Source organism: Octopus sinensis, linkage group LG1, assembly GCF_006345805.1.
Source record: "Octopus sinensis linkage group LG1, ASM634580v1, whole genome shotgun sequence".
NCBI lineage: Eukaryota > Metazoa > Mollusca > Cephalopoda > Octopoda > Octopodidae > Octopus > Octopus sinensis.
This window is the reverse complement of record NC_042997.1, coordinates 23508741-23535909: the sequence shown is the minus strand read 5'-3', so window position 1 is coordinate 23535909 and position 27169 is coordinate 23508741. Positions and strand designations below refer to the sequence as shown.

The window sequence follows — 27169 nt, the reverse complement described above, 5'->3', positions numbered from 1 at the left end:
AAAAGAAAATAGGGTACAGAGAGTGGGAGACAAAAAGCATCCTTGTCTAAAAATAACATATACAGCAACAGTTGTTTTTCAATTTAGTTGTATCGAATATTCTTGAGTTTGAATGAACAGAATGGAACAAGAAATATTTAGCCATCAGCAGTAAATAAGATTATAAACAAACCTCTACACGTCTGCATACATATCTGTATAGAATACATTTACATGTAGAGGCTGCTGCAGCTAACATAGATACAAATCAAGCTAACTGCAAACATTAAAAAAAAAATTGAAATTAAGAGTTTCTTCCTTTCTTTTTGGTATTGATTCAACAAAATATATTTTAAAAATCCATTTATTTTTTCTACTTTTAATATTTATATTATTTCGAAAAATAACATTAAAAATATATTATTTTGACAAAAAGAAAAAGATGAACATTTTATGAGAAAATTGTTTTCAGATATTTTCTTTAACCAGAATTACATAATAAATTTACCTTCTCAGGCTACCATCTTTTGAAGCATCAGGACTTGTGTGACATGTAAGAACATACAAATGTTAATGTATTATTGATGTACGTATAATATTCATATTAATTATGCTTTCATATTTAATGTTTTACTCTTTTGTTTTAACACAGTGGCAAACTGAATTTACAGCATGAACATTAAAACTTGAAAGCTATATAAATGATATGACTCATATCATTGAGAGATTATAATTTATTTTTATGATTTTACATATGTTCATTATATTTTTCCCTCTCAAATTAAATTTGTTTATACCAGAAAAAGAAAAAAAAGACCCCCATTTGTATTTGATTGTCAACTAAATTATTAAGATAAAAAACATTAGATTGGAGAAGTAACATTTTAAATAAATTTCACATGTCTTGATCTCAATTTCTGTCTGAACAACATCCACATATTACTAATGTTTCTGTCTATTCGCCCATTGTAATTACTTCTTTAGTCTATCATTCACTTTGAATCTTGGTCTTTTGTAGAATTAAAAAAAAAAAATGTTAAATAAACATACTGTTATATAAAATGAAAATATATCTGTACATTTTACACAGTTCTTTTGTCTATGTGTTCTTTCATTATCTGCCTTGTAAGAAGTGTGTCTTGGATGACATTTCAATTCAGTTCACCGTTACTGATAGTGGCAATGCTCTCTGAAACCTGCTGTAATGAAATAGTGGAACAGACCACATGCATAAATCCATCCTTATTTAAATCCTCAGCCATGTATACAGGCTAAAGATACAATCTCTAAATGTAGCGAATGTTATATGAGATATAGTTCAAACTATAAGCTTCAGATTACATCTGAAGAAACAGTCAGTCAAAACTTCTATTATAATGTTTAATATTAAAATCAATGTTACTAATGTCATTGTGTTTCCTTTCACAGATACTTTTCCTTTTAAAACATTATCTGGTAGGGGATCTCTCGCGTTGTTCGGTGACAAATTAGACTTGGTGTATCATTTGCAAATGTTTGTGTAGTATTCCATTGTTTCTGTGTGTAGGATACTGATTCTTTCAATTTGAATTTGCAGACTATGTTCTGTCTAAATCCACTTGATATACTTGCACCATGTTCTTAAAGTAAAAACTTCTACCAGCCCTGCCTCAAAATTACACTCTCCAGAAACTATTTTTTTAATAGAAACCACTAATCCACAAGTCAAATTATATTTCATCTCTGGTTTGGAAAGAGATGTAGGTATTGAAGAGAACTAATGAAAAAAAATCTTAGTATCAATCCAAAAGGGTCACTGCGATAAAGAATGTTTTGCATGACAGAACAACTTTGAAAATATAAATTGGATAAGAAAGTTTGTGCTAAAATTGAATCACATGAAAGAATAGCTATTTGGATCAATACACAATAATGATAATGATCATGGTTGTTTACAAGAATCTTTGGTTATCATCATCTAGTCGTGAATATTGGCCATAAAAATTGTAATACAATGAAAGTAATGTAACTGATACATAATGAAAGAATGTAAATAAGAATTTTTTGAATAATCTAAAGAGGATTTTATAAGTCATTTTAAAAAGACATTTCAAATGAGAAAAATAAATTTGGTGTGATAAGATACACTATTCTACAAATGAAAATTCAAAAGATATGATTTGTTTTGAAATACCAACCCTAAATTCATTTTATAACATTTGTTCAGAATGAGTCCCATAAAATATAAAGTTATGATCTTTCATAGAAAATACTAAACTCAATATTCCACAATGTAGTGAGGACAAATGAAATAATACTGCAATACTGTGACTAATTTTTCAACAGTAAAAAATTGTCAATAGAAAGTGCAAGGGGAAAAATTATTTCATTTATAATTACATTTGGTTAATGTTATTTTATATTTTCTGCCTTAAAAAAACATATTTCTTACCTTGGTAATACAATAGATTTATGTATCTAAAACAGTTTTGTTAAGGATTTTGAATTGTTAACTGGATAAATTGTAAGTATTATGACCATGAAACTTTATAGTAACTTACTTTTCTGCTTACATATTCAACAACTCCCTGTAAAATGCAGTAGAACACTTTGTGGTATTTCTGAAATAAATTTCACAATTTAATTTGCTTTATGAAATCATTGTGTTATATAATAATAAAAGCCTGTCCCAATTCAGTGTGAACTATTACAGGAATTAATAGCGCATAATGCAGCTCCTAAGGCAGAATCACAGCGATCACCATTGACCATTGGAGTCTTGTAAAACTTTTTAACTTCTTGTTGAACAATAGGATTTTTAGTCACACCAGAACCACTTGCAATGATCCGTTTAATGCCATGATCTTCTAGGTAAGTGTTTGGCATCATCTCATGCAAATTCTGAACAAGGCCACTACACAAAGCTCGAAACACTTTTCCAAGAGACATATTATTCATGTTAAGTCCAGCTACACTGCCACGTTGATCTGGCTTATGGCGCTCCCCTTGTAAAGTTGGTATAATCTGGAGGTCAGTATTTGGTACTTTTTCAGCAAGCTTTATAAGCTTTTGCCACACTTGTTCTTCTTCTACTCGTACACCTATATATAAAATTAAAAAAATGTAGTTTAACTAAAACATCTAATTAGAGTAGTAAATGAGATAATTTTAGCCTACTTTCTGCGAAAGGAAGGAACTCTGTAAACTAACAAGATGGCAGTCATGGCACATCGGAAACTAAAAGGATATGTTCATAGTTTGTTGTTTTTTTTTAGGCCAAGGTCATCTCTGATCAAGTAGAGCTATGAGCAAAGCATCCAGTCAAGATCACCCTGTCTTTTTGTATAATGTCCAATGTTTATTTTTTTTAAATGGTAGGGTGTGATTTGAGGATATTTGAACTCATATTTCTGGGAGCTTGAGAAATTGCATAGAGGCTGCCATATTGGTCATAAAGTTAGAACACCAGTAGAAATTCTAAGTCTAATTAAAATAGTCACAAGGCTGATGATTTTAAAAACACAGTAATTTGCTATATCCTGATAATACAAATATCATCGGGATACTTAGCTATAGAAATCAATATAATTCTACACTTTTAATTGAATGATTAAGATTAAAAGAGATTGTTTCAGAGATGGTGATTCAATGTTTATTGATTGATTTTTTAAACCATATTGTATATAACTCTGTCTCTTTACTTGGAGAACATACTATTCTCAATTTTTTTTGCGAGAGACTTTATATATTGAACTAAACTATCTACAACTAATTACTGGCTTTTTGAATTCCTGTGGTTTGTGGAGAAATGATGAGAGACCTATAATATTTAAAGATATCTATCTAGTGGTGGAGGCCTAGGTAGGAGTTGAATACAGAATGAGCAGTTGCATACCAGCCACTACACTCGGCCTGTAATCAGAACTAAAGCCCAAATCCAGTGGCAAGATGAACTGAAATAATTAGTGGATACAGGTCTGAAGTTGAACCGTTTTTGATGATTTGATACCTATTCTAATAATTACTGGATCTAGCAGTGAGTTAGAACATGATCTGTTTAATGCCTGATCTTGATTGATTATATCATTACTATTTGTAAATATTATCATAAGATATGAATAAAAATAACAATTTGAAATCCCTTACCAAATTCCGAAAACCATTCCTGCAGAGTTTTCACAAAGTTAGCCATCACACTGCCCCCAGTAAGACTAGCAACTGTTGCAATGTATGTGTTGCCAAAATATGGGAAATATTCAATGGCATTTTCTGGGTTGGTTGGTGGAGGTTTGAAACCTTTCAAGGATATGGGAAATCCCAACTGAGTTGAAGTACTGATGTTAAGAACTGAATAAAAAGGGGGGGAAAAAATTAGAAATTAATATTCTCTGAATTACATTAAATTGTTGAAAGATATAACATTTTATATCTTATAATATTATACTGCAACTCACAAAACACATTTAAGGAAGATATTTTTGACAATTTTGGAAGATATCTTGTATTAAATAAAATGTGCTTTTATTGAACAGAAAATTTAATTAATTTGATCGTTTCTACATAACTACATACATGGAAAATACAGATGAAACTAAAAATCAAGAAAAAGTTAAAATGTTTGTCATCATAATTCCATGGTCATTTTCCATGCTGGTGCAGGTTAGACAGATTCTCATGCAACCAATAAACTCTGAAAAGTGGAAGGGCATCCAGCAACAGAAACTATGCTAAAACTGAAACATTGAACCAAGATGTGTTCCTGTGACCCATTGGACTCTGTTAAAACCCATTCAGGTATGAAGAGCATACATAAAATGACAATGATGATGAAAAGTCACTAACTTGCATGATTAACAACACCTTACTTAAATATACAAACAATTACAATAAAGGGTAACATAATGATTTTTTTTTTAAGGGACAAGCTTGCAATAATTTGTGTTTTTTTTTTTAAAAAAACAATCTTAAACATAGGTCATCTTTTAGTTAAAAGAAAGATGAAACAATTGAAATTTTTAGTTTATAGTCTTCAGTTTTCAATGATTTTATTGTATTTTCTATATATGAGAATATTTTAACATGATGCATTATTAAATTAAAATCTATTGTCAAATTCCAAAAATTCATTCCTATAGTTTTGACAAAATTAGCAATCACATTAAGCCCCCCCCCCCCAAATAAAACTACCTACAGTTGTAATGGTAGAATTTGAGCTAAACACTGCAAGTGAGTGAAATTACTTGTGAATAAAATTAAATAGTGCTCTATTACAGTAATGAATTTGCCTCCAGATAGTATCTATATTTTTGTTCGGTCAGTTCTGATTAAGTGAAACATGATCCTCTTGTCCTTCACCAATCCAGATATATTCCCCAGTGTATTTAGGACTGCATTATCCAATTTGTCCTGCTTCTTAAAACAGTAAGGTGATTTGGGATGATTTAAGTGAGATTTGGCTGCACTTTACACCTATTTTACTACAACATGGTTTTGGTTATTGATAGTTAAGTACCTCTGTCAAGGAAGCTGGTGACAACATAAACCCTCAACTTTTCAAATTGTGTACTACTGTCTTAATGACTTCATCCTTTGTCTGTCAAATGAATAATTTAGTTCTTGCTTAACATAACCTAGACTGAAATAAAGAAAGAAATGTGACAAACCTGCATCTGCTTTATCTTTTATAGTGGATCTGATAGCACATTGTAAATCCCCTAAAGCAACAAGCACTGGAATTCCTTTTGGAATTGAGAACCAGTCACACTTTAGATTTCCTGCACTAGAACCAGCTTCTTTGACATGTGGTAATAGATTGACTGGAAAGTCAGCTTTTTTTAGTCTGAAATTATATGAAATTAGATTATTTTGCAATAATTTTTGAGGAGGTTCTAGTGAAGGAGAGAAGAAAGCAGATAAAAGCCTGCTGCCATATAGAAAAATTATAATGATGTTGGCAACTACAAAAGAAAAGCAAGAATCTATATCAAATATACATTTTTTATAATGGTATTAAAAGTCAAATTAAGTATTTATCCAAAAAATGTATGGAGAAATTGTCATATTTCAATAAGTGCTCTTTAAAGTTGAGCTTCTACTTTTATGACCAGTAATGGCAAATGGTAAACTTCCTAATTTCTAGAAACTTTTTACATATTGGGAAAGAAAAAGACATCAAAGACAGTCTTCAAACAAATGATTTTTTTCTCATACTAAATTAGTTAAAGTGAATTTCTGTAAGTTGGAGAATTTGTAATGAGTTTAACCCTTTTGATACCAACCTGGCTGAAACTGCCTCTGGCTGTGTAGTACAAATGTCTTGTTTTCAAAAGTTTTGAATTAAAATCTTCCACCAAACCTTAGTCACAATTTATGTTCCTAACACTAGCTTAATGATAACTAAGTTATTTTACTAAATTCTTTGTTGTATTTAAAATTTATCGAAAGAAACACAGAATCTCAAAATAAATATGGTAACAAAAGGGTTAAACAAATGCTTTCACATCTCTGTTCATACCAGTGCTATATAGTCACTTGACCTACCAAAATTAGCAGCCAAATTACTCCTTACTGTCTCAAATAAAGAAAGGATATATTAGATAATGCAGTAGGAGTCATACACCTCTAAAAAGATGGAATGATCACAACAAGAATTCTTTTGGTTATAGATCTACTTGATTAGGATTGACATGGGTAAATCTGAAAGAGTATGTTGTTAGCCAAGTAGTCAAAGGCAAATACAGTTAGTTACATACTGTACCCAAGAGCAGAGCACAATTACCAGCCTAATTTGATCATGAAGTGAATTGATCAACATTTAACCTACTAACCATTAAGTTGAAAAATACACAACGCAAATGCTGATTTGAAATTTATTTCTTATGCTTTGTAATTATGTCAACTGAACTCAGGGAAGAAACTTTTCCTAATAACATGAAGGTGTTAACATTTATAGACAAAAAGAGACCCAATTAGTTATTGTCAGATACTTTTAATCATACACTGTAACAAGGCAGTAATCTACAGCTGACTAATGCTCAGTGTTATCTGCAATTACTCTCAGTTCATCTGACCTGAATATTGCAGATACAAAGGACTACTTAACTCCTGTCAGATCCCTAAAGGGTTATTAAAATAACACTTGTCAAAGCTATGATATTAAGTGGGTAACTCAGGTCAATTTTCAACATCTTTAGTTCGAAAAGTGTGATTACAGAGAATGTCATTTGATATAGAATGAGGTCACCAAGGCAATGCACAATACCTGAGAGAAAACAAAATATGTAACTGTTCTAACTATTCTTGAGGAATGACCGTTCCAAAATATTTATAATTTTAAAAATTATATGATCTTCATGAAATATAAATTGGTTTTAATATTTTTATGTGTTGGCCATTATGTTAACCACCATTAATAAATGTTCAGAAAAAAAAATATTTACAATATTTAAGATATACTTTTCTACTCTAGGTACAAGTCCCAAAATTTTGGGGGAGGGGATCAGACGAAATACCGCTAAGCATTTCCCCCTGTGTGCTAACGTTTCTGCCAGCTTGCCACCTTACAATATTTAAGATATAGAACAATGAATTTTGTTCATGGGGTTTTAAGGTATGATAAAAGTCAGCTTGACATAACATAGCCTTTCTTAGCCTTGAGCCCACAACTCTTTAATGGAGGCATAGAAGTGTCACAGGGTTTGTTGTGAGGACCCCTTTAGACTTGACAGAGCCCATTCCTCTCTAGATTTGACAACTGATTTCTTCCTAAAAGTATGAGTGAGTGAAAAAGACACTGATCCCAGAACAACTGGTGTGTTATTAATCCCAAAAAGATGAACAGTAAAGTTGGCTTTAGCAGAATTTGAGTGTAGAGAATTGAAACAATTACCACAAAGCAATCTATCTGACATTCTAAAAACTGTCAACCATCCACCTCGAATATAGTACTATCTTATAATATACAGAAGTGAATCTTATGTTCCAAGTTGCAGGTCACACTTTTAACCCAAGTAGCTGAAAAGAACACTTGGTTGGGAACTAGTATCAATGATGATGACATATCTGCTGTTGATGACTTCTTTGACCAACAGGATCCAAGCACTGCAATATTGATGGAAGAAGTATGTGGACTACAAGGTTGGGGGGGGGGGCTATGTTGAAAAATAAAGCACATATGGTTACATTCCATGAGAATATGTTGGTCAGCTTTTGAACTTTTCATCTGGCTAGTGTAACTTAAAAATACTGCCAGATGTGGAATGCAAAGTCATTTCTAGATTCAATGGATCAGAACTAGAGTTGTTATCAACAAAAAGAATTTTTCACACTGGTATGAAAGGGATTACAGCAATCTAGTAAATCAGAGAGGGAGGCCTCTCCTAAGTAGTTGAATGGCCTATAAGAAAATAGCAGCCAAATCTCCATCAAATCACAATCCTTGAACACATTGGATAATGCAGTCTTAGTTATATCAGGAACAAGGCCCGAAATTTGTGGGGAAGGGGCAAGTTGATTACATGGATGTCAGTTCTCAACTGGTACTTATTTTATTAACCCTGAAAGAATGAAAGCAAACTCAACTTCGACAACAATTGAAATCAGAATGTAAAACCTGAAGAAACACAACTAAGCATTTTGTCCAGCATGGTAACAATTCTGCCAGCTCACTACCTTATATTATGATTAAATAATAAGACGAGCAGATCCTGGCTGGAATGCTATTGATCATAGGTCAACTCAATCAAGGTAGAGGTGAGCTAAACAAAATATTTTCATCTATCTTTACATGAATGCGAACATAGTTCTGTAAATGGCTTTGTGCTAGGATTAAATATTTGTTTAGCTTCAAATCAGTTCTGATCAAGTACACCTATAATCAAAAGTTTTCCTGCTTTGACTTTTGTGTCTTTGCATACCAGAAATATCCAGTGTAATATTATTTATTCAAGATGGTAGGATGTGGTTGCTATTTCTAGCAGGTGGAGTGAGTGCATAAAGAATGTCTTATTAGTTGGTGTGTTTATAGGTTGACAGAGTATAGTAACATATTTTGGACACTTTTTACTATTGATCATCTCCAGGATGATCCTTTAAAGCCATGTTTGCAGAGTTTGCATTGTTTAAAAATGAATTGCGGCTTCGACTATACAGTGAATATTAAACAACTATTTTATGTTGCTGATAGTAGGGTTGGCTTGTGGTATTTGTCCTGTTGTTGATAACTGGTTGGCTTGTGGTATTCAACAACCATGTCCTGCAACTGACAGTTGATGGTTGACTTGATAGCAGATTGAGGTTTAGGCAGAAAGTTATTCTTCCGATTAACACTTACAGATATCTGGTCAACATGAACAATTAAATATTGATTTGAGTTAGCAACAAGAACTTGAAGCCCAGTAATGTTTTGGAAGTTGTAACTCATCTGTAAACTGTAAAGGTATGTGAACTGGTATGGCTATTCAAAAGAAATGGTATCAGTCTGCATGACTCCATCATTATATGCCCTGTCATACTCAGCTTGTGCAGACAGGACATTTTTATGTTTCTTTTGAGTGCAACAAAGCCACTGTTGACATTGACCAGCTAAAAACAGTAGCCAAATCTCTCTCAAACCACATCCTACTGTTTTATATAGAAAAGAAAAATAAATATAGTTTTCATGGTTGGACTACCTTAATTATAAATCAAGCCCTTAGGAGTCAAACAACAGCAAACACCAGTGGTGTCAGTTCTTGCCTAATATAGTCGTTTAGTTCCAAGTCAAACCTGAGAGAGCAGACTTCTGCTCAAAAGTGCATTTTATCATGACCATGCAGTCGTTTTAGAAGAATGTGAGACTGCATAATTTAATGTGTCCTTTAACTATCTAAGATGATAAAATGTGTTCAGAGGGAGACTTTAGTGCTGTTTTTAGCAGGTTGAGTGGCTTTGTGAAAACTGTTATATAGCTTGTAGTTGATAACAGTGAAAAACATGTTTGCTACTTTATCACTGAAAATTCAAATCATCAAAGTTCACATGTTATGAACAGTGATTTTTCCTTCACCAGGATAATTTTCCCTTACAGATCCTGTTGTAAATTTTTTTTTTTTTCACAGGACAGAGTTACTTGCTTCATTTACAATTTCTTCTTTATAACTGGCCTATGGAACCAGCAATGGTAGAGGACACAATAGTTCTTAGAAATTAATGTCATTGAAATTATACACTCTTTACACTATACATTCTTTAGTAAATCTTAAAAAAATATAAAAAAAAGAAAGAAAAGCAGTAAGATTTGTAAAATTATATAAAAAAAAGTATCCAGTATAAAAAATATAAAGAACTAAAAGATAAATGTTTCAAAGCATGAATGGTAGCACTCCCCACTCCCCACTCTCATTGTTTTTAACGTGTGAATAATAGAAATTGAAACAAACTACAAAGAACATTTACACAGTAATTACAGTGACTAGCTTGTATGATTGGCTGCATCTCTTTAATTAAATGATTTCTTAGAAGGAAGTTTAGAGAGAGAGAAAAAGAGAGCAACATTAGGTCACCATGTTTATAGTGGAGATAAACATTTACTTAAGCAAAATAGTGAAATGTATCAAGACAACAAAGTACTTATATATTTATGTTCTTTGTTAAAAGTTTGAGATCTTTGTGGGTTTTTTTTTTCAAATGAATATAAATATTTATTCTTCTTTGATAATAAATGTTACTCGGATATACATGGATCTTGTATGGTAACTTTTACAAGAGGTTGGCATCAAAGTTTTCAAAACCCCAGTAAAGACAAGAAAACAAATTACAAATGAAAATTATCAAAATAATTATTTTACATAATGATCTTAATGAATGGTGATAATCTCATTTAAATTTATAAACTCATGAACGGAGTGGTTGGCATTAGGAAGGGCATCCAGCTGTAGAAACACTGCCAGATCTGACTGGCCTGGTGCAGCCTTCGAGCCTGCCAGACCCCAGTTGAACCGTCCAACCCATGCTAGCATGGAAAGCGGACGTTAAACGATGATGATGATGATGATATCAAGAATCCAGTGGCATAGCTAATAAGAGAGAAGGGAAACGACCACTCCCCATGAGCACATTTTTTTATAACTGGCGCCTTTTCAACAATTTTCTTTTTAACTCTTTAGTTCACTTCTATGATAAAAGTTGAATCTTTTTTTTGTTTTGTTAATCACATGGCCTTGGAAGGACTTTTGGCAGTCATTACTTTATTTGACCAGCCTCCTGTGTTTTTGAACTGTCTGCTCAATCTCCTGTGATATGTTGATGGCTACTGACATCTGAAGAACTATAACAAACCCTGATGTCATAACCTCTTGACACTGGACAATCCTGTGGAGTTGCATCTTTTCATATCTCTCTTTACTCTTTTACTCTTTTATTTGTTTCAGTCATTTGGCTGCAGCCATGCTGGAGCACCATCTTTAGTTGAGCAAATCGACCCCGGGACTTATTCTTTGTAAGCCCAGTACTTATTCTATCGGTCTCTTTTGCTGAACCGCTAAGTGACGGGGACGTAAGCATACCAGCATCGGTTGTCAAGCAATGCTAGGGGGACAAACACAGACACACACACACAAATATATATATACATATATACGACAGGCTTCTTTTAGTTTCTGTCTACCAAATCCACTCACAAGGCAATGGTCGGCCCGGGGCTATAGCAGAAGACACTTGCCCAAGATGCCACGCAGTGGGACTGAACCCGGAACCATGTGGTTGGTTAGCAAGCTACTTACCACACAGCCACTCCATAGCTATTTTCATATATAATGAGACTGTTACTGAAATATGAAATTAACAACTGCAGAATACAATTATGTATATTATAACTAATGGAATATTTCGAGTAATATAAGAAAAATGAATAAAAAATTGTTTGGTATGTGTCATGATGCCTTTTTTTTTTTTGTGTTTCCTCCCACTACCTTTAGAACCTGGCTACATTACAGCAAGAAACCACATTTATATCTGATAGCTGTCCATTAATGCAATTCAGAATTGACAAATTTAAAAGAACAGATGTAGTATCAGTACAGAACACAGAGAGGACAAAGCCTGATTGTAGACTTGTGGATGTATAGCAATGTTGAGTGAATGCTTTAGTATGCCTGTGTGTATGTATTGAGTGCAACTTCTGAGATATATAGTTAGAACTCTAAAACTTAAAAATGTAAGAAACAGTAAACATAAATTTTGTGGTACAGTCTTGGTAGCCACTAGAAAAATATATTGGTCTCCACCATCATCATCATCATTATTTAACATCTGTTGTCCATGCTGGCATGGGTTGAATGGTTTGAAATTGTTAAACTTAACAATTCTAGGAAATAGTATAGTTTAAACTGTTGAATGTTAGTGATTGATGCAAATATATGAGTAGGAATGATATATTTGGTTGATGCATAATTGTTTAATGTATAACTCAGATTTATTCTAATATCTTTAGACAAGTTGATTCTTCAGTTTCATTAATCCTTTTCTCAGAAATCTATATAAAATGTTGAAGGCTTAAATATTAAAGAATTGTGCAAATTCTCTTCCCATCAGCATAGGCATTCAGTTTGACTCGTGTCTTAAATTTGGAAACAAAAATAAATTTATTTACTTCATGCATTATCTCTTATGAACGATACTTAATTTTTATAAATTTAACTTAGTTACTCAGATTTTGACTTTTTTGTTTTGATTTTGGTGTTGGGTTGAGTTGTTTTGTTTTGAGGTATGATAAAGAATATCAGACACAAAGTTTTTTTTATTGATAACTAAATCTTTTGCAAGAATAAATTTCTCTATTCCCTAGTTATTAAAAACCTTCAATGCCCTAACAATAATTGAAAGTTTCTACTGAAATAGTGATACTGGCAGGCTTTATCTCAAATCAGTACATAGACACTTAGTCATAACAGTAACTAGCAGACAGTACCTGCTAAATGACAGCAACAAAAACAAATACAGCAATCAAGTGTTCAAATGTGAGGAGTCAAGAATTATCTCTTCAAGAAGCCCTTTGTTCTTGAAGATGTTTCATATGACTTCAGAATTGCTGGATCTCAATAAAGATCCAAGAAGAAATTAAGCATGGGCATATTTCTTAGAAACTTGAGAAGGATACCAATATTGAAAGGAAGATTATGCTTTTCAAATTAAAGAATTAGAGATAATTTCAAAATATATGTTGAACACAAGAAACAGAAGCTCTTAAATTTCACAAGGTGTGACTGAAATAGCCATTATATTATGTGTCTCTGAAAGCCATCAAACATGTAATCCATAGTTACTCTAAAATATCATCAAGGTATTACTTTCCTATGCAGCAAATAGTTGTTGCTAAAGTAATGTACAATGCCATCCATCGGAAATAGTGTCCTGGGGTAGATATTTTAAAAGAAAATCACATTTGATATTGAGTACATCCACACATTTCAAAACAAGTGTATAAGGTGACTTTCCGATAAACGATGATGATGATGAAAGAATATTAAAACATTCCTATAAAAATTCCTACCAACTACAAATACAACATGCCTAACAAAGCTAACATAGTTATTTGCAGTAGAAAGCAAAAAATCATAAAATGTTGTGCAGGTCATTTAAGATTAATAACAAGGAGAACATTTATAGACAACCACTTCAAAATGTACAACTTCTACTCAGATTATACACTTGTAATTCTACTCATAATTATTGGCACATTAGTTTATGTTACTAATTGTTCAAGTAATAATCTGGAAAAGTTAGGATTTCCAAGCAAAGGAAACACCATTTAACATTCTACAAATTTAATGCGTATGGCTGAACATGCTGCACAATCTAGAAATAGCAATGAAATATTCCCCAAATTACATCCTACTAATTTGAAAAGAGAAGCAAACATTGGATAATGTAGTCCTAGTACAAAGGGTACCAAGTTCCAAATTATCCCATTCATGATCCTATTTCCAATGAAATATAGTCAATTTATTTCATTTTCTTTTTAAATAACCAAGAATTTGAGATTTGGGTTTGCATTATTAAGACATAATTTGTAATAAAACTAAAAAGATTCTTGTGTAATTAGGATGGAATAATGATTAAAAATTTAAATATGAACACTCTAAAATGAAATGATTTGTATTGGGTCATACCATAAATAATGCAGTTTTTTTAATACTTTTTTTTATTTTTCAAAATTAAGATAAAGTTCTTTTTAAATTCAAAATATACTCTCCTTCATTTTCTACAATGCTCTTCCATCTATCTGGTAGATTTGCAAGGCCCTCTTCCAAAATTCACTTGTCCGTGACGAAAAATACTCCTCCAGTACTGTTCTGACCTCACCTACAGAATTCATTTTCTTTTTCGTCCAAATGATTTTGAAAATTGCAGAATAAATGATAATTAGATGGGGCAATATTGACAAATATGGTGGATGGAGCATCATTTCCTATTCAAACTGTTCCAGCCTTTGGAATGTCATCCTTGCTGTATGTGGCCGAGCATTATCCTGATGGAAGAACACCTTTCGTCTTGAAATCAAAGATGGTCGTTTTTCTTCTAGTGCTGCAGTAGATCTCCTTTGTTTTTTCGTTCGGTTTGGGTTTAAAACAGTGTCAGAATTTCTGGAACCACCGATGACACTGGTTTACACTTATTGTGCAATCCCCATATACTGTATTAATATTCCTTGCACTTCCCATTGTGTTGTTGTCTTTATTCAACTCATGAAGCAAAATATGCTGAAAATGCTCCTTTGTTACTTCCATTATAGCTTTGAAAAAATAACTATTAAAATCAAACTGCACTCTTCAAAACTTGAACTAAGAACAAGTACAAGGTAAAATTACTACCTGCTTTTATAGCAAGTTGATGCAGGTAGTTTATCACGTCTGTCTCTGACTTTTAGTTCATGCAATTGAAAAAACTGCATTATTTATGGAATGACCCAATATCATAAAACCAGAAGTGGCCTCAGATGGTTTAATATCAATAGGGTTAAAATGAAAAGTTTTCTGTCACTCTTATAAAACTTCTGTTTTTAAAAAGAGCAATAAGCACATATATAATTTTTCATGACTTGTTAATAACAACATGCAATACTGAATACAAAAATGTAAAATTGAAGACAGTTGAAAAATGAATGAATTGCACTAGTCATTGAATAGAAAGTGTGGTATTTAAGAAATGTGCATCCAATATCACATATAATTGGTATACCTGGAAAGATATGTAATCGCTTCTATAAAGACACCTATAAAGAGACAAGTACATTCCAGAAATTAGTAATACCGTAGTCTTCAAATCCTGTTTGAGCATTTTCACAAAGCACATAATTTTGATATAAACTGCAAGTATCTTTCAAATAAATAATGATTTCTTACATAAGCTGACAAAGCTGCAAATTATGGGGAGAAATGTAGTAGATTGGCTCATTTAATTTTGTACAATACTTATTGTACTACTACTCCTGGAAGGATTAAAGGCAAAAGTCAGCAAGACTTTTAATAAGTGTAAGGAAGCATAAATAAAATCATTTTGCCTATTGTAATACTATTTCTGTCATCTACCTCCCTTCTTAAATAATAATAATGCTTTCTACTATAGGCACAAGGCCTGAAATTAGAGGGGAGGGGGGATGGTCAATTACATCGATCCCAGTACTTGACTGGTATTTAATTTATCAACCCTGAAAGGAGGAAAGGCAAAGTCAACCTTGGCAGAATTTGAACTCAGAACACAGTGACAGGCGAAATACCATTAAGCGTTTCATCTAGCATGCTAACAATTCTGCTAGCTCACAGAATAACCATTTAAGGTTGACAAAAACAGAGGATGGTACAGGACTATACAATATGGGATTACATAAAAGTGTGTAAGATACCAAAATAACAGAAATAAGAAACAAAAAAATTCAAACAAATAAATCCCAAAAGAAGAAGACCTCTGAGAGCTATTTGTAGAAACCCAACCAAACCATAGTCACCATGACCATTAGGACAAATGTCTTTTCTCAGTTGTCCTCCTCTAATCTACAGGCACATGCTCAGAGCAGGCCCATTCACTGGGACCATGCTTGCCACTCAGCTTTTCAACAAATTTATTTAGACATAGCATTTATAACTCCATCTTCACTTTCCTTTTTAAGTGAAGCTTTAAAAAATGTTGATATGGGCTCAGCCAAAGAGGAAGGTGTCTGTCTTCAGCCCTTTCAATCTGGACCACCACACAACTTCTTTTCTCAAAGCCCTTAGAAGATAACAGCTACCTGTCGTTGGTGGCCAAACGAAGGCAATGGGATGATCTTCACAATGGACTGAGCTGATGATGGTTGGACTCACCACACACAGGACAGCAGATGTTTGACATAACTCCACAAACCAGCAATGTTCAAATGCTGAATGAGTGCATGAAGAACTGTTGCATGCATCCTGGACAAGCTTGGCTGATGGTACCTCCATGTCAAGGATTTCTGGAAATTATCCCTGGGACAAAACTCAAAAGTCCTCCAAAACAAACCATTGGTACAAGGTTACATATTTATAAAAGAGAGTATAGTGAAGTATATTTATCCATATTACATGTTTTGTCAACCCTGCCACTGAATAGAATATGGTAGGGTAACTCATATACTAGACTTTAATATTTTCTATTAATTTAACCAAGTCAAATTAATAGAGAATATTAAAACATTGCAAACAGGTTTTAGTTTGCTTTATTTTCTTATTGTATACAGTGAGTACAAACATAGAACCATTTTACAAATTCACAAAAGTTGGTGTCTAAGAGGAAGTTTGTTGATAATTGGGTAAAAAATAAAGAAAAGTTCCCATTTAAAATTTCCAATCAGAAAAATAAAACAAGTATAAAATAACAGTTATTACTATAGCAAAGAGCAAAAATAAAACCAAATGTGTATGATGATTATGAGAGAAAGAAAAAAATGCAAAATCTTTAAAAGTTAGAAAAGTTTATAAAAAGTTAGGTATTTCTACAGGAACTACAACGAAATTTTAAACTTCCGTTGCCAATTTGAGTTTGTTAATTGATTAGCTAACTTATAATTAACTTCTTACAGATTCCTCTCTTTAATGAATCTGTTCTGAATTAGACAAAAATTAACTCAGAGGTTAACATTTATCACAACAAAAACACTTAACAGGACTCTTCTTTTCGAAGAAATTACAATATCTATGTTTTATACATTTTACTTGTTTATTTAACAACACAACGTTGAATATCCTGAAAACTTAACCATCCGTAGGAGCATGTGATTCATTTTTAGGTACTAAGACAACAGTTATTGGAATTTCCGTTTCATATCAATGTAGAATCAGTTGACACGAGGAAGAAATAAGAAAATAATAAAAATATATAAATAAATAACTAAAAAATATTTTCAGTTTGACATATTAAAATCAAGGGATTTACAAGAACTCTATAAACCAAAATGCTGTGTAAGTTTGAAATTAAAGTTTTCTTCAATCAACATTGAAAGAAAAAAAAAAACTAAACCTAAGTTTCCATTCAATTTCACTTCATTCAACAACTGGATTTTGGTTTATCAAGCCAAGTAAAATCATAGTCATGGCAGATACAGGTGTCACACAAATGGCATGTAAATGCACTCATTATACTCTTGGAATGGTTGGTATTAGAAAGGGCATCCAGCTATAGAAATCATGCCAAATCAGACTTGAGTCTGGTGTAGACCCCTCAGTTTACCAGCCCTAGTCAAACTGTCCAACCCATGCCCGCATGGACAATGGACATTAAATGTTGATGATGATGATACCTGAGAAAATTTTTGCACTATTTAAAAAACTTTTATCCTTTTCACATTTAATCCCACAAATAGCCCATGACATCAAATTAATTGTTGGATTTAGCAGTAGTTCAACATAGTCCTATTACCTTCATATCATATTTTAATAAGTTCTTTCTACAGCAAGTTCTCTTCTTGTCACAAGTGCTGTTATGAACAGAAGACTATTTTAACAATTGTTTTTAGAATATGCATAATATTATATAAACACAAATTATAGTCACATTAAGTGCTAAACCTAATAAATATAATCAGCAGAACATATACCAATATCATACAGAAGTAATTGGACAATGAGGAAACCTTTACTTGGCCATTCAATCTGCTAGAAATAACAGATAAATCATTCTCAACCACATCCTACCATTTTATGAAAGGACACAGATAATATTGCCCCAGCTATACTATTAAAGAACTGAAGACATTATGGTCATGTCTGAGATGGTCTTTGATCAAAGCATGAGACAACCAGAGATGGCCTGGAGATACACAATAACTAAAATAAACAGCTGTAACCTTATGGGGTAACATGTGTTTACTTTTAGGAGAGGATCCAAAGGAAGTTTCCTTTTCCATGTACCCTATAAGAAAGTTTTCAATCAGTTAAATAAGTGTTGACATATTTAATTATTTAACGTAAGGAATATTAAAAAAATAACTAGAAAAATTATGCAGTGAGGAAAAAAAGACAACAATATTCTATGTCAACCAGTGTACAATCAGTGACTCATCTATTAGTTTGGGGAAGTCTATGTGTTGTTGATGTCATGTGTACAGTTGTTTCCCATATTTTCCAAGACAATTACATTATTAGTCATTCATTGACCAAATGTTTTTTTCTTTATAGCATAATTATTTCTGGTTAGCTTTTTCATGCAGTTGGTATGTCCAAATTATTTTATTCTCTAAATATTTCTCATTTAGCAAGTCTGTTATAGTTTTCTATGCCAACTAGTGTACAATATTTAATTATTTTAGCAATAAAGCAAAGTTAAAGCTTAATGAAGGAGGTTCAATAAGATTAAAACATGTCACATACTCCAAAATAGTTAAAATACTCACTAATATGTTTTTTCTTGACTGTTTAATTGTTTCTAGTTAGTTTATTAATGCCCCCCATTCCCATCATATTTGCTTGCTTTTCAGGAGGATGTCATTCTTGAGTAATTTAGTCTCTAAAATTACTTGACATGCAATTTTGTGCTGCATTTCCCAGTATATTTATTTCAAATTAGTGAATCAGGTCATTGCCAGTGATAGAATAGGTCAACACCCTGATAGCATGACAAACAGTGACTGAATTAGTGAAAAGTTCTTGGCTTTGGGTAAAAGAAAATACAGGAGGATCGTTAATTATGATTTTATTGAACATATCCCCCTCTCAGATTCACACACTTATTGCAATGGTCCTTCAGTTTTTCTAAGCCCCATAAAAGAACTCAGAAGGTTGGGCTTCCAACCAGGCCTATCCCAAGACCCTTAAAGTCAAGAACTTTTCAGCACCTCTTCATAAATGCTACAATCAAAATTTGCATAGAGTTGCTTTACTTTGCTGTTATAAACCTTTCTGTCATTTGTTTTCCAATCCTTGTTTTCTGTGTAAAAGATAACATTTGTTTAAAATAATTCTTTAAAAATGTCTCCCTTCTAGTTACATCCTTATAAATTTTGATTCTAAATTCCCCAACTGTGACAAATCTGGGGTTGCTAATTAGGTGTTAGTTTTGTATGGGAGCAATTTTCTTACCCAATAATCAAAACTTATTATTCTTTTTTATTTCTCTCTTATTCTAAGACACTAAGAACTGGAGCTGATTAACTTGACTATAACACAATCTATGTACTTGCTTGTTTTATCCATTCAATAAACATACTCAACCTACCATTAAAGGGAAAACAACAGAAGGAAGTTTATCAAACTAGAGCTTAGTTTGTCTGGCTATAGAAACAATAGTCCGAAGGAAGACAAAATGTATAGAACATTTGTTTCCACCTAGTCACATCCTCTAAATAAACACTAAAAGTTGGCAACAATCTTTGTATTGTATTTTCTCTTAGGCTGTTTAAGGATAACAATAGTTACTCCAGTAAAACAGGTAGGTTATAGTTAATTATAATATTCAACTAGATAAAGCAGCAGTTCTGTACACATACATATACAAAAATTCTTTCGATATTTCCTTATAAACTTCCCATCTTCTAATTAAATTCTGGCAGGGAAATACAATGCACACACAACATTTATTTATTTATTTATATATATATATATATATATTGCTGACATATACTCAAAGTAAAAATTGTCTCAAATACTAAATAACTTGGCAGCATAACACCTTTGTACTAATACATGACATTGTCAAAAATAAAGAACTTACATAAAATAATAAATTTGAAAATATAAAAAAAAACAATATCCTATATGAGTCAGATACACCGTAAAGTACAAACATTTCATTGAGACATTTATGTTTAGTTATTAAATTTTTTCTTTTTCATTTTATGTGTATAATGTGTGTGTGTACATGTATCACCAGTGAACCTGTCTTTGATACATCATAAAACCTTCATCAAATCCCTATCTTTATCTAAATGTATACATATCAAATCTATACCAAGATCATAACATCCACTGAGCTATAATTAGTTACCACTAAAATTCATTCTTACATAATCTTTTACCATCATCATCATCATCATCCTTATCTCTATTCTACCATTTTTATGAGAGTTAAATATATCTGCAATTCATCAAAAGCATGGTTTAATGGTTATGAATCTACTTTGCAACATTATGAATTCAGGTTTAACCTCTCTGTGGTACATTGGGAAAAGTATTTTTAACCATAGTCTTGTGATTGAAATTTGGTAGACTGAAACTGTGTGGAAGTACTGGGTGCTTTTTAAGAGGCATCAGCTGCAGTGGGGTCATCAAGTAACTTGCAAGACAAGACCCCTCAATTGGGAGGAGGGACAGAAAGATGTCTTGCATTAGAAGAGAGACACGGCTTCCTCAGATGGGGAACAGAGAGAGAGGAGAGAGGAGAGAAAGATGGGTCAAGGCCTGTACACCCAAGTTACAGGGTATTGTATATAATGGAGTGGACCAGGGATCGGAGGGGATGGGTAGGTCAGTGAATTCACAAGATTTCGAAAGGAGAGTGGGAACTAGAGGTGGTAGGGGATTTAACAGCCTATACAGAGCACTCCTTATGAAATTTCGACCTATATCTTTTCTATATATTGTACAGAGCCATTTCCCTGAAGGGTCAAGTAAATTGTCTGCTTTCCAGCTTACTAGTATTTTGGTCTTTGCTAAATTAACTCTAAGGCCCTTAGATTCCAGTCTTTGCATCCATACATGAAATTTCTTCTCTAACTCTAGTAGAGATTCAGCTATAAGAACAAGGTCATCAGCATAGAGGTGCTCCCAAGACCAACCATTCTTAAATTCCTCAGTTATGGTGTAGAGGACTAAGATAAAAAAAAGTCGGGGCCAAGAACCTATCCTTGGTGAATCCTACCTGCACATGAAATTTATTGCTGTACTCAGTGCTGACTTTCACCTTACTGACAACATCCGTGTACATGGCTTGAACAGCTCTAACTACTCATCTACCTCTAGCTTCTGCATTGACCACTAGATGAGTGAGCATGGGATCTTGTCAAAGACTTTCTCCAGGTTGATAAATGCCAAGTTCAGCAGTTTACTTTTTGCTAAGTGCTTCTCCTGCATATCATTGCTTTCTTTAATTTTGGTCATCATCATCATCATCGATAACCTGCTTTCCATGCTAGCATAGGTTGGACGGTTCGACTGGGGTCTGGGAAGCCAGGAGGCTGCACCAGGCCCAGTCTGATCTAGCAGTGTTTCTACAGCTGGATGCCCTTCCTAACGCCAACCACTCCGTGAGTGTAGTGGGTGCTTTTTACGTGCCAGACGAGGCTGGCAACAGCCACGATCAGTTGGTGCTTTTTACGTGCCACCGACACTGGTATCACAACTACAATTTCCATTGATTTTTGAGCGATTTCAATTTCGAAGGTTAATTGAAATCAGGACCCATCTACCATTTGACTTTCTTTAATTAAAGAAATCAGACATAGTGTACAAATAAATAGTAATTAGATCCAGACTTTCTTGCGCCCCAACTCATCTCCCTGCAACAAATGTCATGTCACATCTTTGCATGCAATACATAGATCCCCTATACAATAAAATGAAAAAGGTTCAAAATGCAAAGTACAGAATGATTGTTTCTACAAGATGCAACTCACAGAGTATATTCAATCAACCTCAAATATAGTTGTTATACCATATTAAGAAAGCTGGCCCTCCAACTCTGCAGAAATACACATAATGATAGCATTAACTTCAGTAGTCCTAAATATTGTGCTGGAATGCCCACAACCAGAGATAACTGAAGAGGGATATCAACTGTGGTACTTCAACCAAACCCATCACACCTGCTTTTTTTCTCTAGGACCACCACCAGCCTATATCATGAACCAATGATGGAGCCTGTTTGTGGCTTCCTAACCTGCAAGAAGTAGCAGCCAAACTTCACTCTATCATCTTAAGAAAGAAAATGCTACATTGGATAAAATAGTTCTACATACTCTTAAAAAGTAAAGATAGACATGGCTGGAATGCCTTGATCACAGGTTTGCTTGATCTGGGACTTACTGACAACAAGCCTGCAAGGAAAATCTGTGAAAAAAATGCAACATGTCCAGACAGTGACACTGCACATCATACAATAAACTACTGTATATCATCATGTGATGTGTGGTCCTCACCTGGGGGAAAGTAAGGTGTATTTGGAACACTGGGTCTGTGAATCACACTTAGTCATTCCAACTACCTATATTCTGTTTAAATGGGACAGCACAAGAACAACTACAAGTCAAATATTAAAAAATTACTTTCGTAATAAAAGAGTTAAGGCAATATCCTAATAATTTCTAGATAAAGTAGTTATTGTTTTATGATAAAATCTTACCAAGTAGTTCATATTATCTGCTTCAGTAATTGTGTTTGTATTATTGCAATAACAGGAGACAAGACAGGCCTGACCTCATTGTTGTTAACATGCAATGTCACTAGGTTACTGATTGCAGCAAGACATTATTATTTCACAGATGAACCTTTCAAGCAGGTCATGTTACTTACTTCAGCTGTTCCTGGGTTGAGCAGTTAAGATTCAATATGTGTGCGTGTGTGAGAGAGAGAGAGTGCGTGTGTGTTATGGAAAGCTCTTGGAAAAATAGTTGTGATAGATTTAATTCCCAAATGAACCATTTCACTTGAGTTATTTTTCTTCTTAAGATGTGCAACAGACAGATCTTCAGCTATGGTGAGACCTACTATTTAACTCCCAGTTAATTACAGATGCAACATACTGATTAATTTCATATAATTCCATTTTTAGCCTGGATAAGCAACCAACAAGGAGTATTTTTAGTAGATGATGACTGTTATTTACTGCTCTTTTCACATGCTTATGGCTGCTCAATGAATTTGATGACAACAGCTTCTTCACTAACAGATCCTTTGAGGATTGTACTATTGTACTGCTAAAGCAAAGTAGCAACAGAGGACACCTATGCTATAACACACTGTATATCTTTGTGAGTGAGGAAACTACGGAGATAATGATATTTCAACATTGCAGATGCATGTAATGCTCCTTCTGCTGCAAATGACAACAACTGCCTGAAATCCTAGAACCATGATCTACATAGCAGGATACCTGTGTAATGAAGCTTTACAGAAGTTTGAGAGCATATATTTTCCAGTTTCACTATCTTCACTGTGGAGGAGATAGAACAAGTGGCAAGACGACTCAAAACAACAATTATCTCTTGCCAGCTGCTGCAGTTTTCCAGATATCTAATCTGTCAGAAACTGACTTAAGTAGGCCACTACAGCTTGTTTCTCTCTTTGGCAGTACCTGCTTAACATTTATTTTCTTGGATTCACTTATGAAACACTAAGACAGTGCAAATAGGTCAACTTATCCACAGCTAAGGCTATTTACCTCTCCCTTAGAGAGATGTCCAAACAACATCTAGGGACTTATAACTCCTGTCACCATCATAAGTATTTCTATATTTTCATATACTATAGCTAAATAGTTATTGACTGTATACTGAGTTCATTCTTTCAACAAATTTTGATTTTATCCTGCTGGGTTTCTGGCAACCCTTTTTAACAGGCTAGCTTGGTATATTCGCTTACATGCCAGTGGCATGTAAAGAGCACCATTTGAGCGTGATCGTTACCTGCACCGCCTTACTGGCACTTGTGCTGGTGGCACGTGAAAAAAACATTCGAGTGAGGTCGTTGCCAGTGCCGCTGGACTGGCTCCTGTGCAGGTGGCACATAAAAAGTACCATTTGAGCATGGCCGTTGCCAGTACCGCTTGACTGGCCCTTGTGCCGGTGGCACATAAAAGCACCCACTATACTCTCAGAGTAATTGGCATTAGGAAGGGCATCCAGCTGTAGAAACTCTGCCAGATCAGATTCAAGCCTGGTGCAGCCATCTGGTTCGCCAGACCTCAGTCAAATCGTCCAACCCATGCTAGTATGGAAAGCAGACGTTAAACGATGATGATGACCTGACCCTGTAACAGATCATATCAGTAATAAGTAATACAGTTCAACCTAGCTAATGGTAACATAATCTCTCCAAACATACATAAGACACACATATTTATATTGGTTTAAAGTTTTGGCACAAGGCCAGTAGTTTTTGAGGAAGAGGAGCAAGTCAATTACACTGACCCCAAAAGGATGAAAGGCAAAGTTGACCATGGCAAAATTTGGGCTCAGAACAGAGAAACAGACGAAATGCTGCTAAGCATTTTGCCCAGCATGCCACTGATTCTGCTCAATCACTGCCTTCTCTCACAAATTTATATTAATACCTAGGTCAACTTTGCCTTTAATTTTTTGGATAAATTAAGTACCAGTTGTGTACTGGAGGTTGATCTAATTGACTGCTCCCCAACCACCAAAATTTCAGGCCTTGTGCCTACAGTAGAAAGAATTTATATTAATATATATATATTTGTATACATACACACACTCTCTTATATGTATGTATATACACACACATATTATTATCATTGTTATCATTTTACATCAACTTCCCATGCTGATATGGATTGGAAAGGTTGTCATGGTCTGAGTTAGTCCTAATTTGGAGTTACTTCCTCCTAGAATAGTTAAGGGCCGCATTTCATTGTGGAGGTAAAGGACATGGACTGTACTTTTGTTTTTTGTTGTTGTTTTTTTTTTCTTCTACCGAAACCCACTTTTTCGACTCCAGAGATTCTGAATCTGCAAAACAAATCAGCATATCAAAATTTTGAAAATGAACATTTAAGATAAATGTGAGGGTTAGAAAGTATGAGTGGCCAAGATAAGTGAGACATGGAGAGGGGCAACAGATGGAAGTTAACCAGGTATGTATCAGATAAGATACCCAAATGCACATACATACATACATACATACATATATATACAATTGATGAAGGAAACAGAATAGATATAGCACTAGTCTTTATTCAGTACTACAATCATTTCAACCCATCCTGCAAGTTGCAGGATGGGTTGAAATGATCATCATACTGAATAAAAACTAGTGCTAAATCTATGTTCTATTTCCTTCATCAGTTATTATTATCTCAACTAACACTGTGGAATTCCAGCAGATATATACCCCCAACCATGGATGACACCAGGTAGCCCAAACTGTGAACATTCTTCACTCAACATACTAATTGACACATACCCATTAGTCCCCAAAATTACATATATATATAAACATATATATATATAAATGGAGTTAAATGCAGGTGTTATTCAAATTCTTTTACTTCCAACACACGTTTCGAAGATATCGCTGATATTATTCCAAAGGAATAAAATGGTGTAAAACAATGTAATCTTCTCTTTAGGGAAGTGAAGAAATGAAACTCGTCAATAAGACATTTTAACAGAAAATGATGGATATGTATAGTGATTAACTGAACGCTATTAATATTGTTAACAAGGGGAAAATACACGCATCTATTTATTTATATATATATATATATATATATATTACCTTATATATATGAAGACAGGGAAAGCCCCCAGCCCATCAGGAATTACTTCAGAGATGCCCAAAATATCTGGCAGCATCAGCTGAGTCAAACCCAATGACTGGTGTAGCAGCATAATAGTCAAGTGCTACAAAGGTAAAGGTGACGCTTTAGATACAAATAATTACAGAGGTATCAAGTTGTTGGATCAGGTAATGAAGGTCACGGAGAGGGTCATAGCCCAACTAATTAGGGAGAGAGTCAGTTTAGATGAGATGCAGTTTGGATTCATGCCAGGGAGAAGCACCACTGATGCTATAATTCTGGTAAGATAGCTGGTTGGCATTAGGAAGGGCATCCAACTGTAGAAACTCTGCCAGATCAGATTGGAGTCTGGTGCAGCCATCTGGTTTGCCAGACCTCAGTCAAATCGTCCAACCCATGCTAGCATGGAAAGCAGATGTTAAACGATGATGATGATTATGATATATGTTAACATTAGATAGGTTGTATACATATATATACACACATATATATACATATATATATGTGTGTGTATATATATATACACATATATACATCTATGCTGATGACCTTGCTCTAATTGCTCAGTCACTATCAGAACTAGAGGAGAAGTTTCAAGTGTGGAAACAAGGATTAGAATCGAAGGGCCTTAGAGTCAACCTAGCTAAAACCAAAGTCCTAATAAGTAGGAAGGCAGGCAAAACACAAATCCCTTCAGGTAGATAACCCTGCTCGATCTGTAGTAGAGGCGTAGGTAGAAACTCTATAAAATGTACCCAGTGTAAGCTATGGACACATAAGAGGTGCAGTAATATCAAAGGAAGGCTAACTGGGAAGAGAGATTTTGTATTTGACAGATTCTCGGGAGCAATAAACACTGAAAATGTGCAGAGAGGAACTTCTGCCACATTCCAGGGAGAAAAACCAGAAGTAGTTGATAGCTTCTGTTACCTAGGTGACCAAGTCAGTAGCGGGGTAGGGTGCACTGAAAGTGTAGCTGCTAGAATAAGAATAGCTTGGGCAAAGTTCAGAGAGCTCTTACTTTTGCTGGTGACAAAGGGCCTCTTGCTCAGAGTAAAAGGTAGACTGTATGATGCATGTGTACGAACAGCCATGCTACATGGCAGTGAAACATGGGCTGTGACTGCTGAGGACATGCGTAAGCTCGCAAGGAATGAAGCCAGTATGATCCACTGGATGTGTAATGTCAGTGTGCATACTCAACAGAGTGTAAGTACCATGAGAGAAAAGTTGGATCTAAGAAGCATCAGAT

The 27169-nt window shown here is 33.9% G+C and overlaps 2 protein-coding genes across 4 annotated transcripts in view; one reads left to right on the top strand and one right to left on the bottom strand.

Moving 5' to 3' along the window:
- Positions 1-1013, top strand: part of LOC115219118 (DNA replication ATP-dependent helicase/nuclease DNA2-like) — a 61250-nt gene extending 60237 nt beyond the window's left edge. For 2 of the 3 annotated variants that reach the window (XM_036513512.1, XM_036513469.1), the window contains one exon: positions 475-1013. In XM_036513512.1, coding sequence (XP_036369405.1) covers positions 475-510 — 36 coding nt within the window. In that variant the 3' untranslated portion in view covers positions 511-1013. The remainder of the gene's footprint in view (positions 1-474) is intronic. The other variant, XM_036513534.1, reaches the window with a different exon arrangement.
- The window catches only part of LOC115215548 (sedoheptulokinase), a 39126-nt gene continuing 12284 nt past the window's right edge, over positions 328-27169 (bottom strand). The window contains exons 2-4 of the mRNA XM_029784739.2: positions 5622-5797; positions 4105-4305; positions 328-3059 (exon numbers count right to left, since the gene is read on the bottom strand). Of these exons, the coding sequence (XP_029640599.1) occupies positions 2653-3059; positions 4105-4305; positions 5622-5797 (784 nt within the window). The 3' untranslated portion in view covers positions 328-2652. The remainder of the gene's footprint in view (positions 3060-4104; positions 4306-5621; positions 5798-27169) is intronic.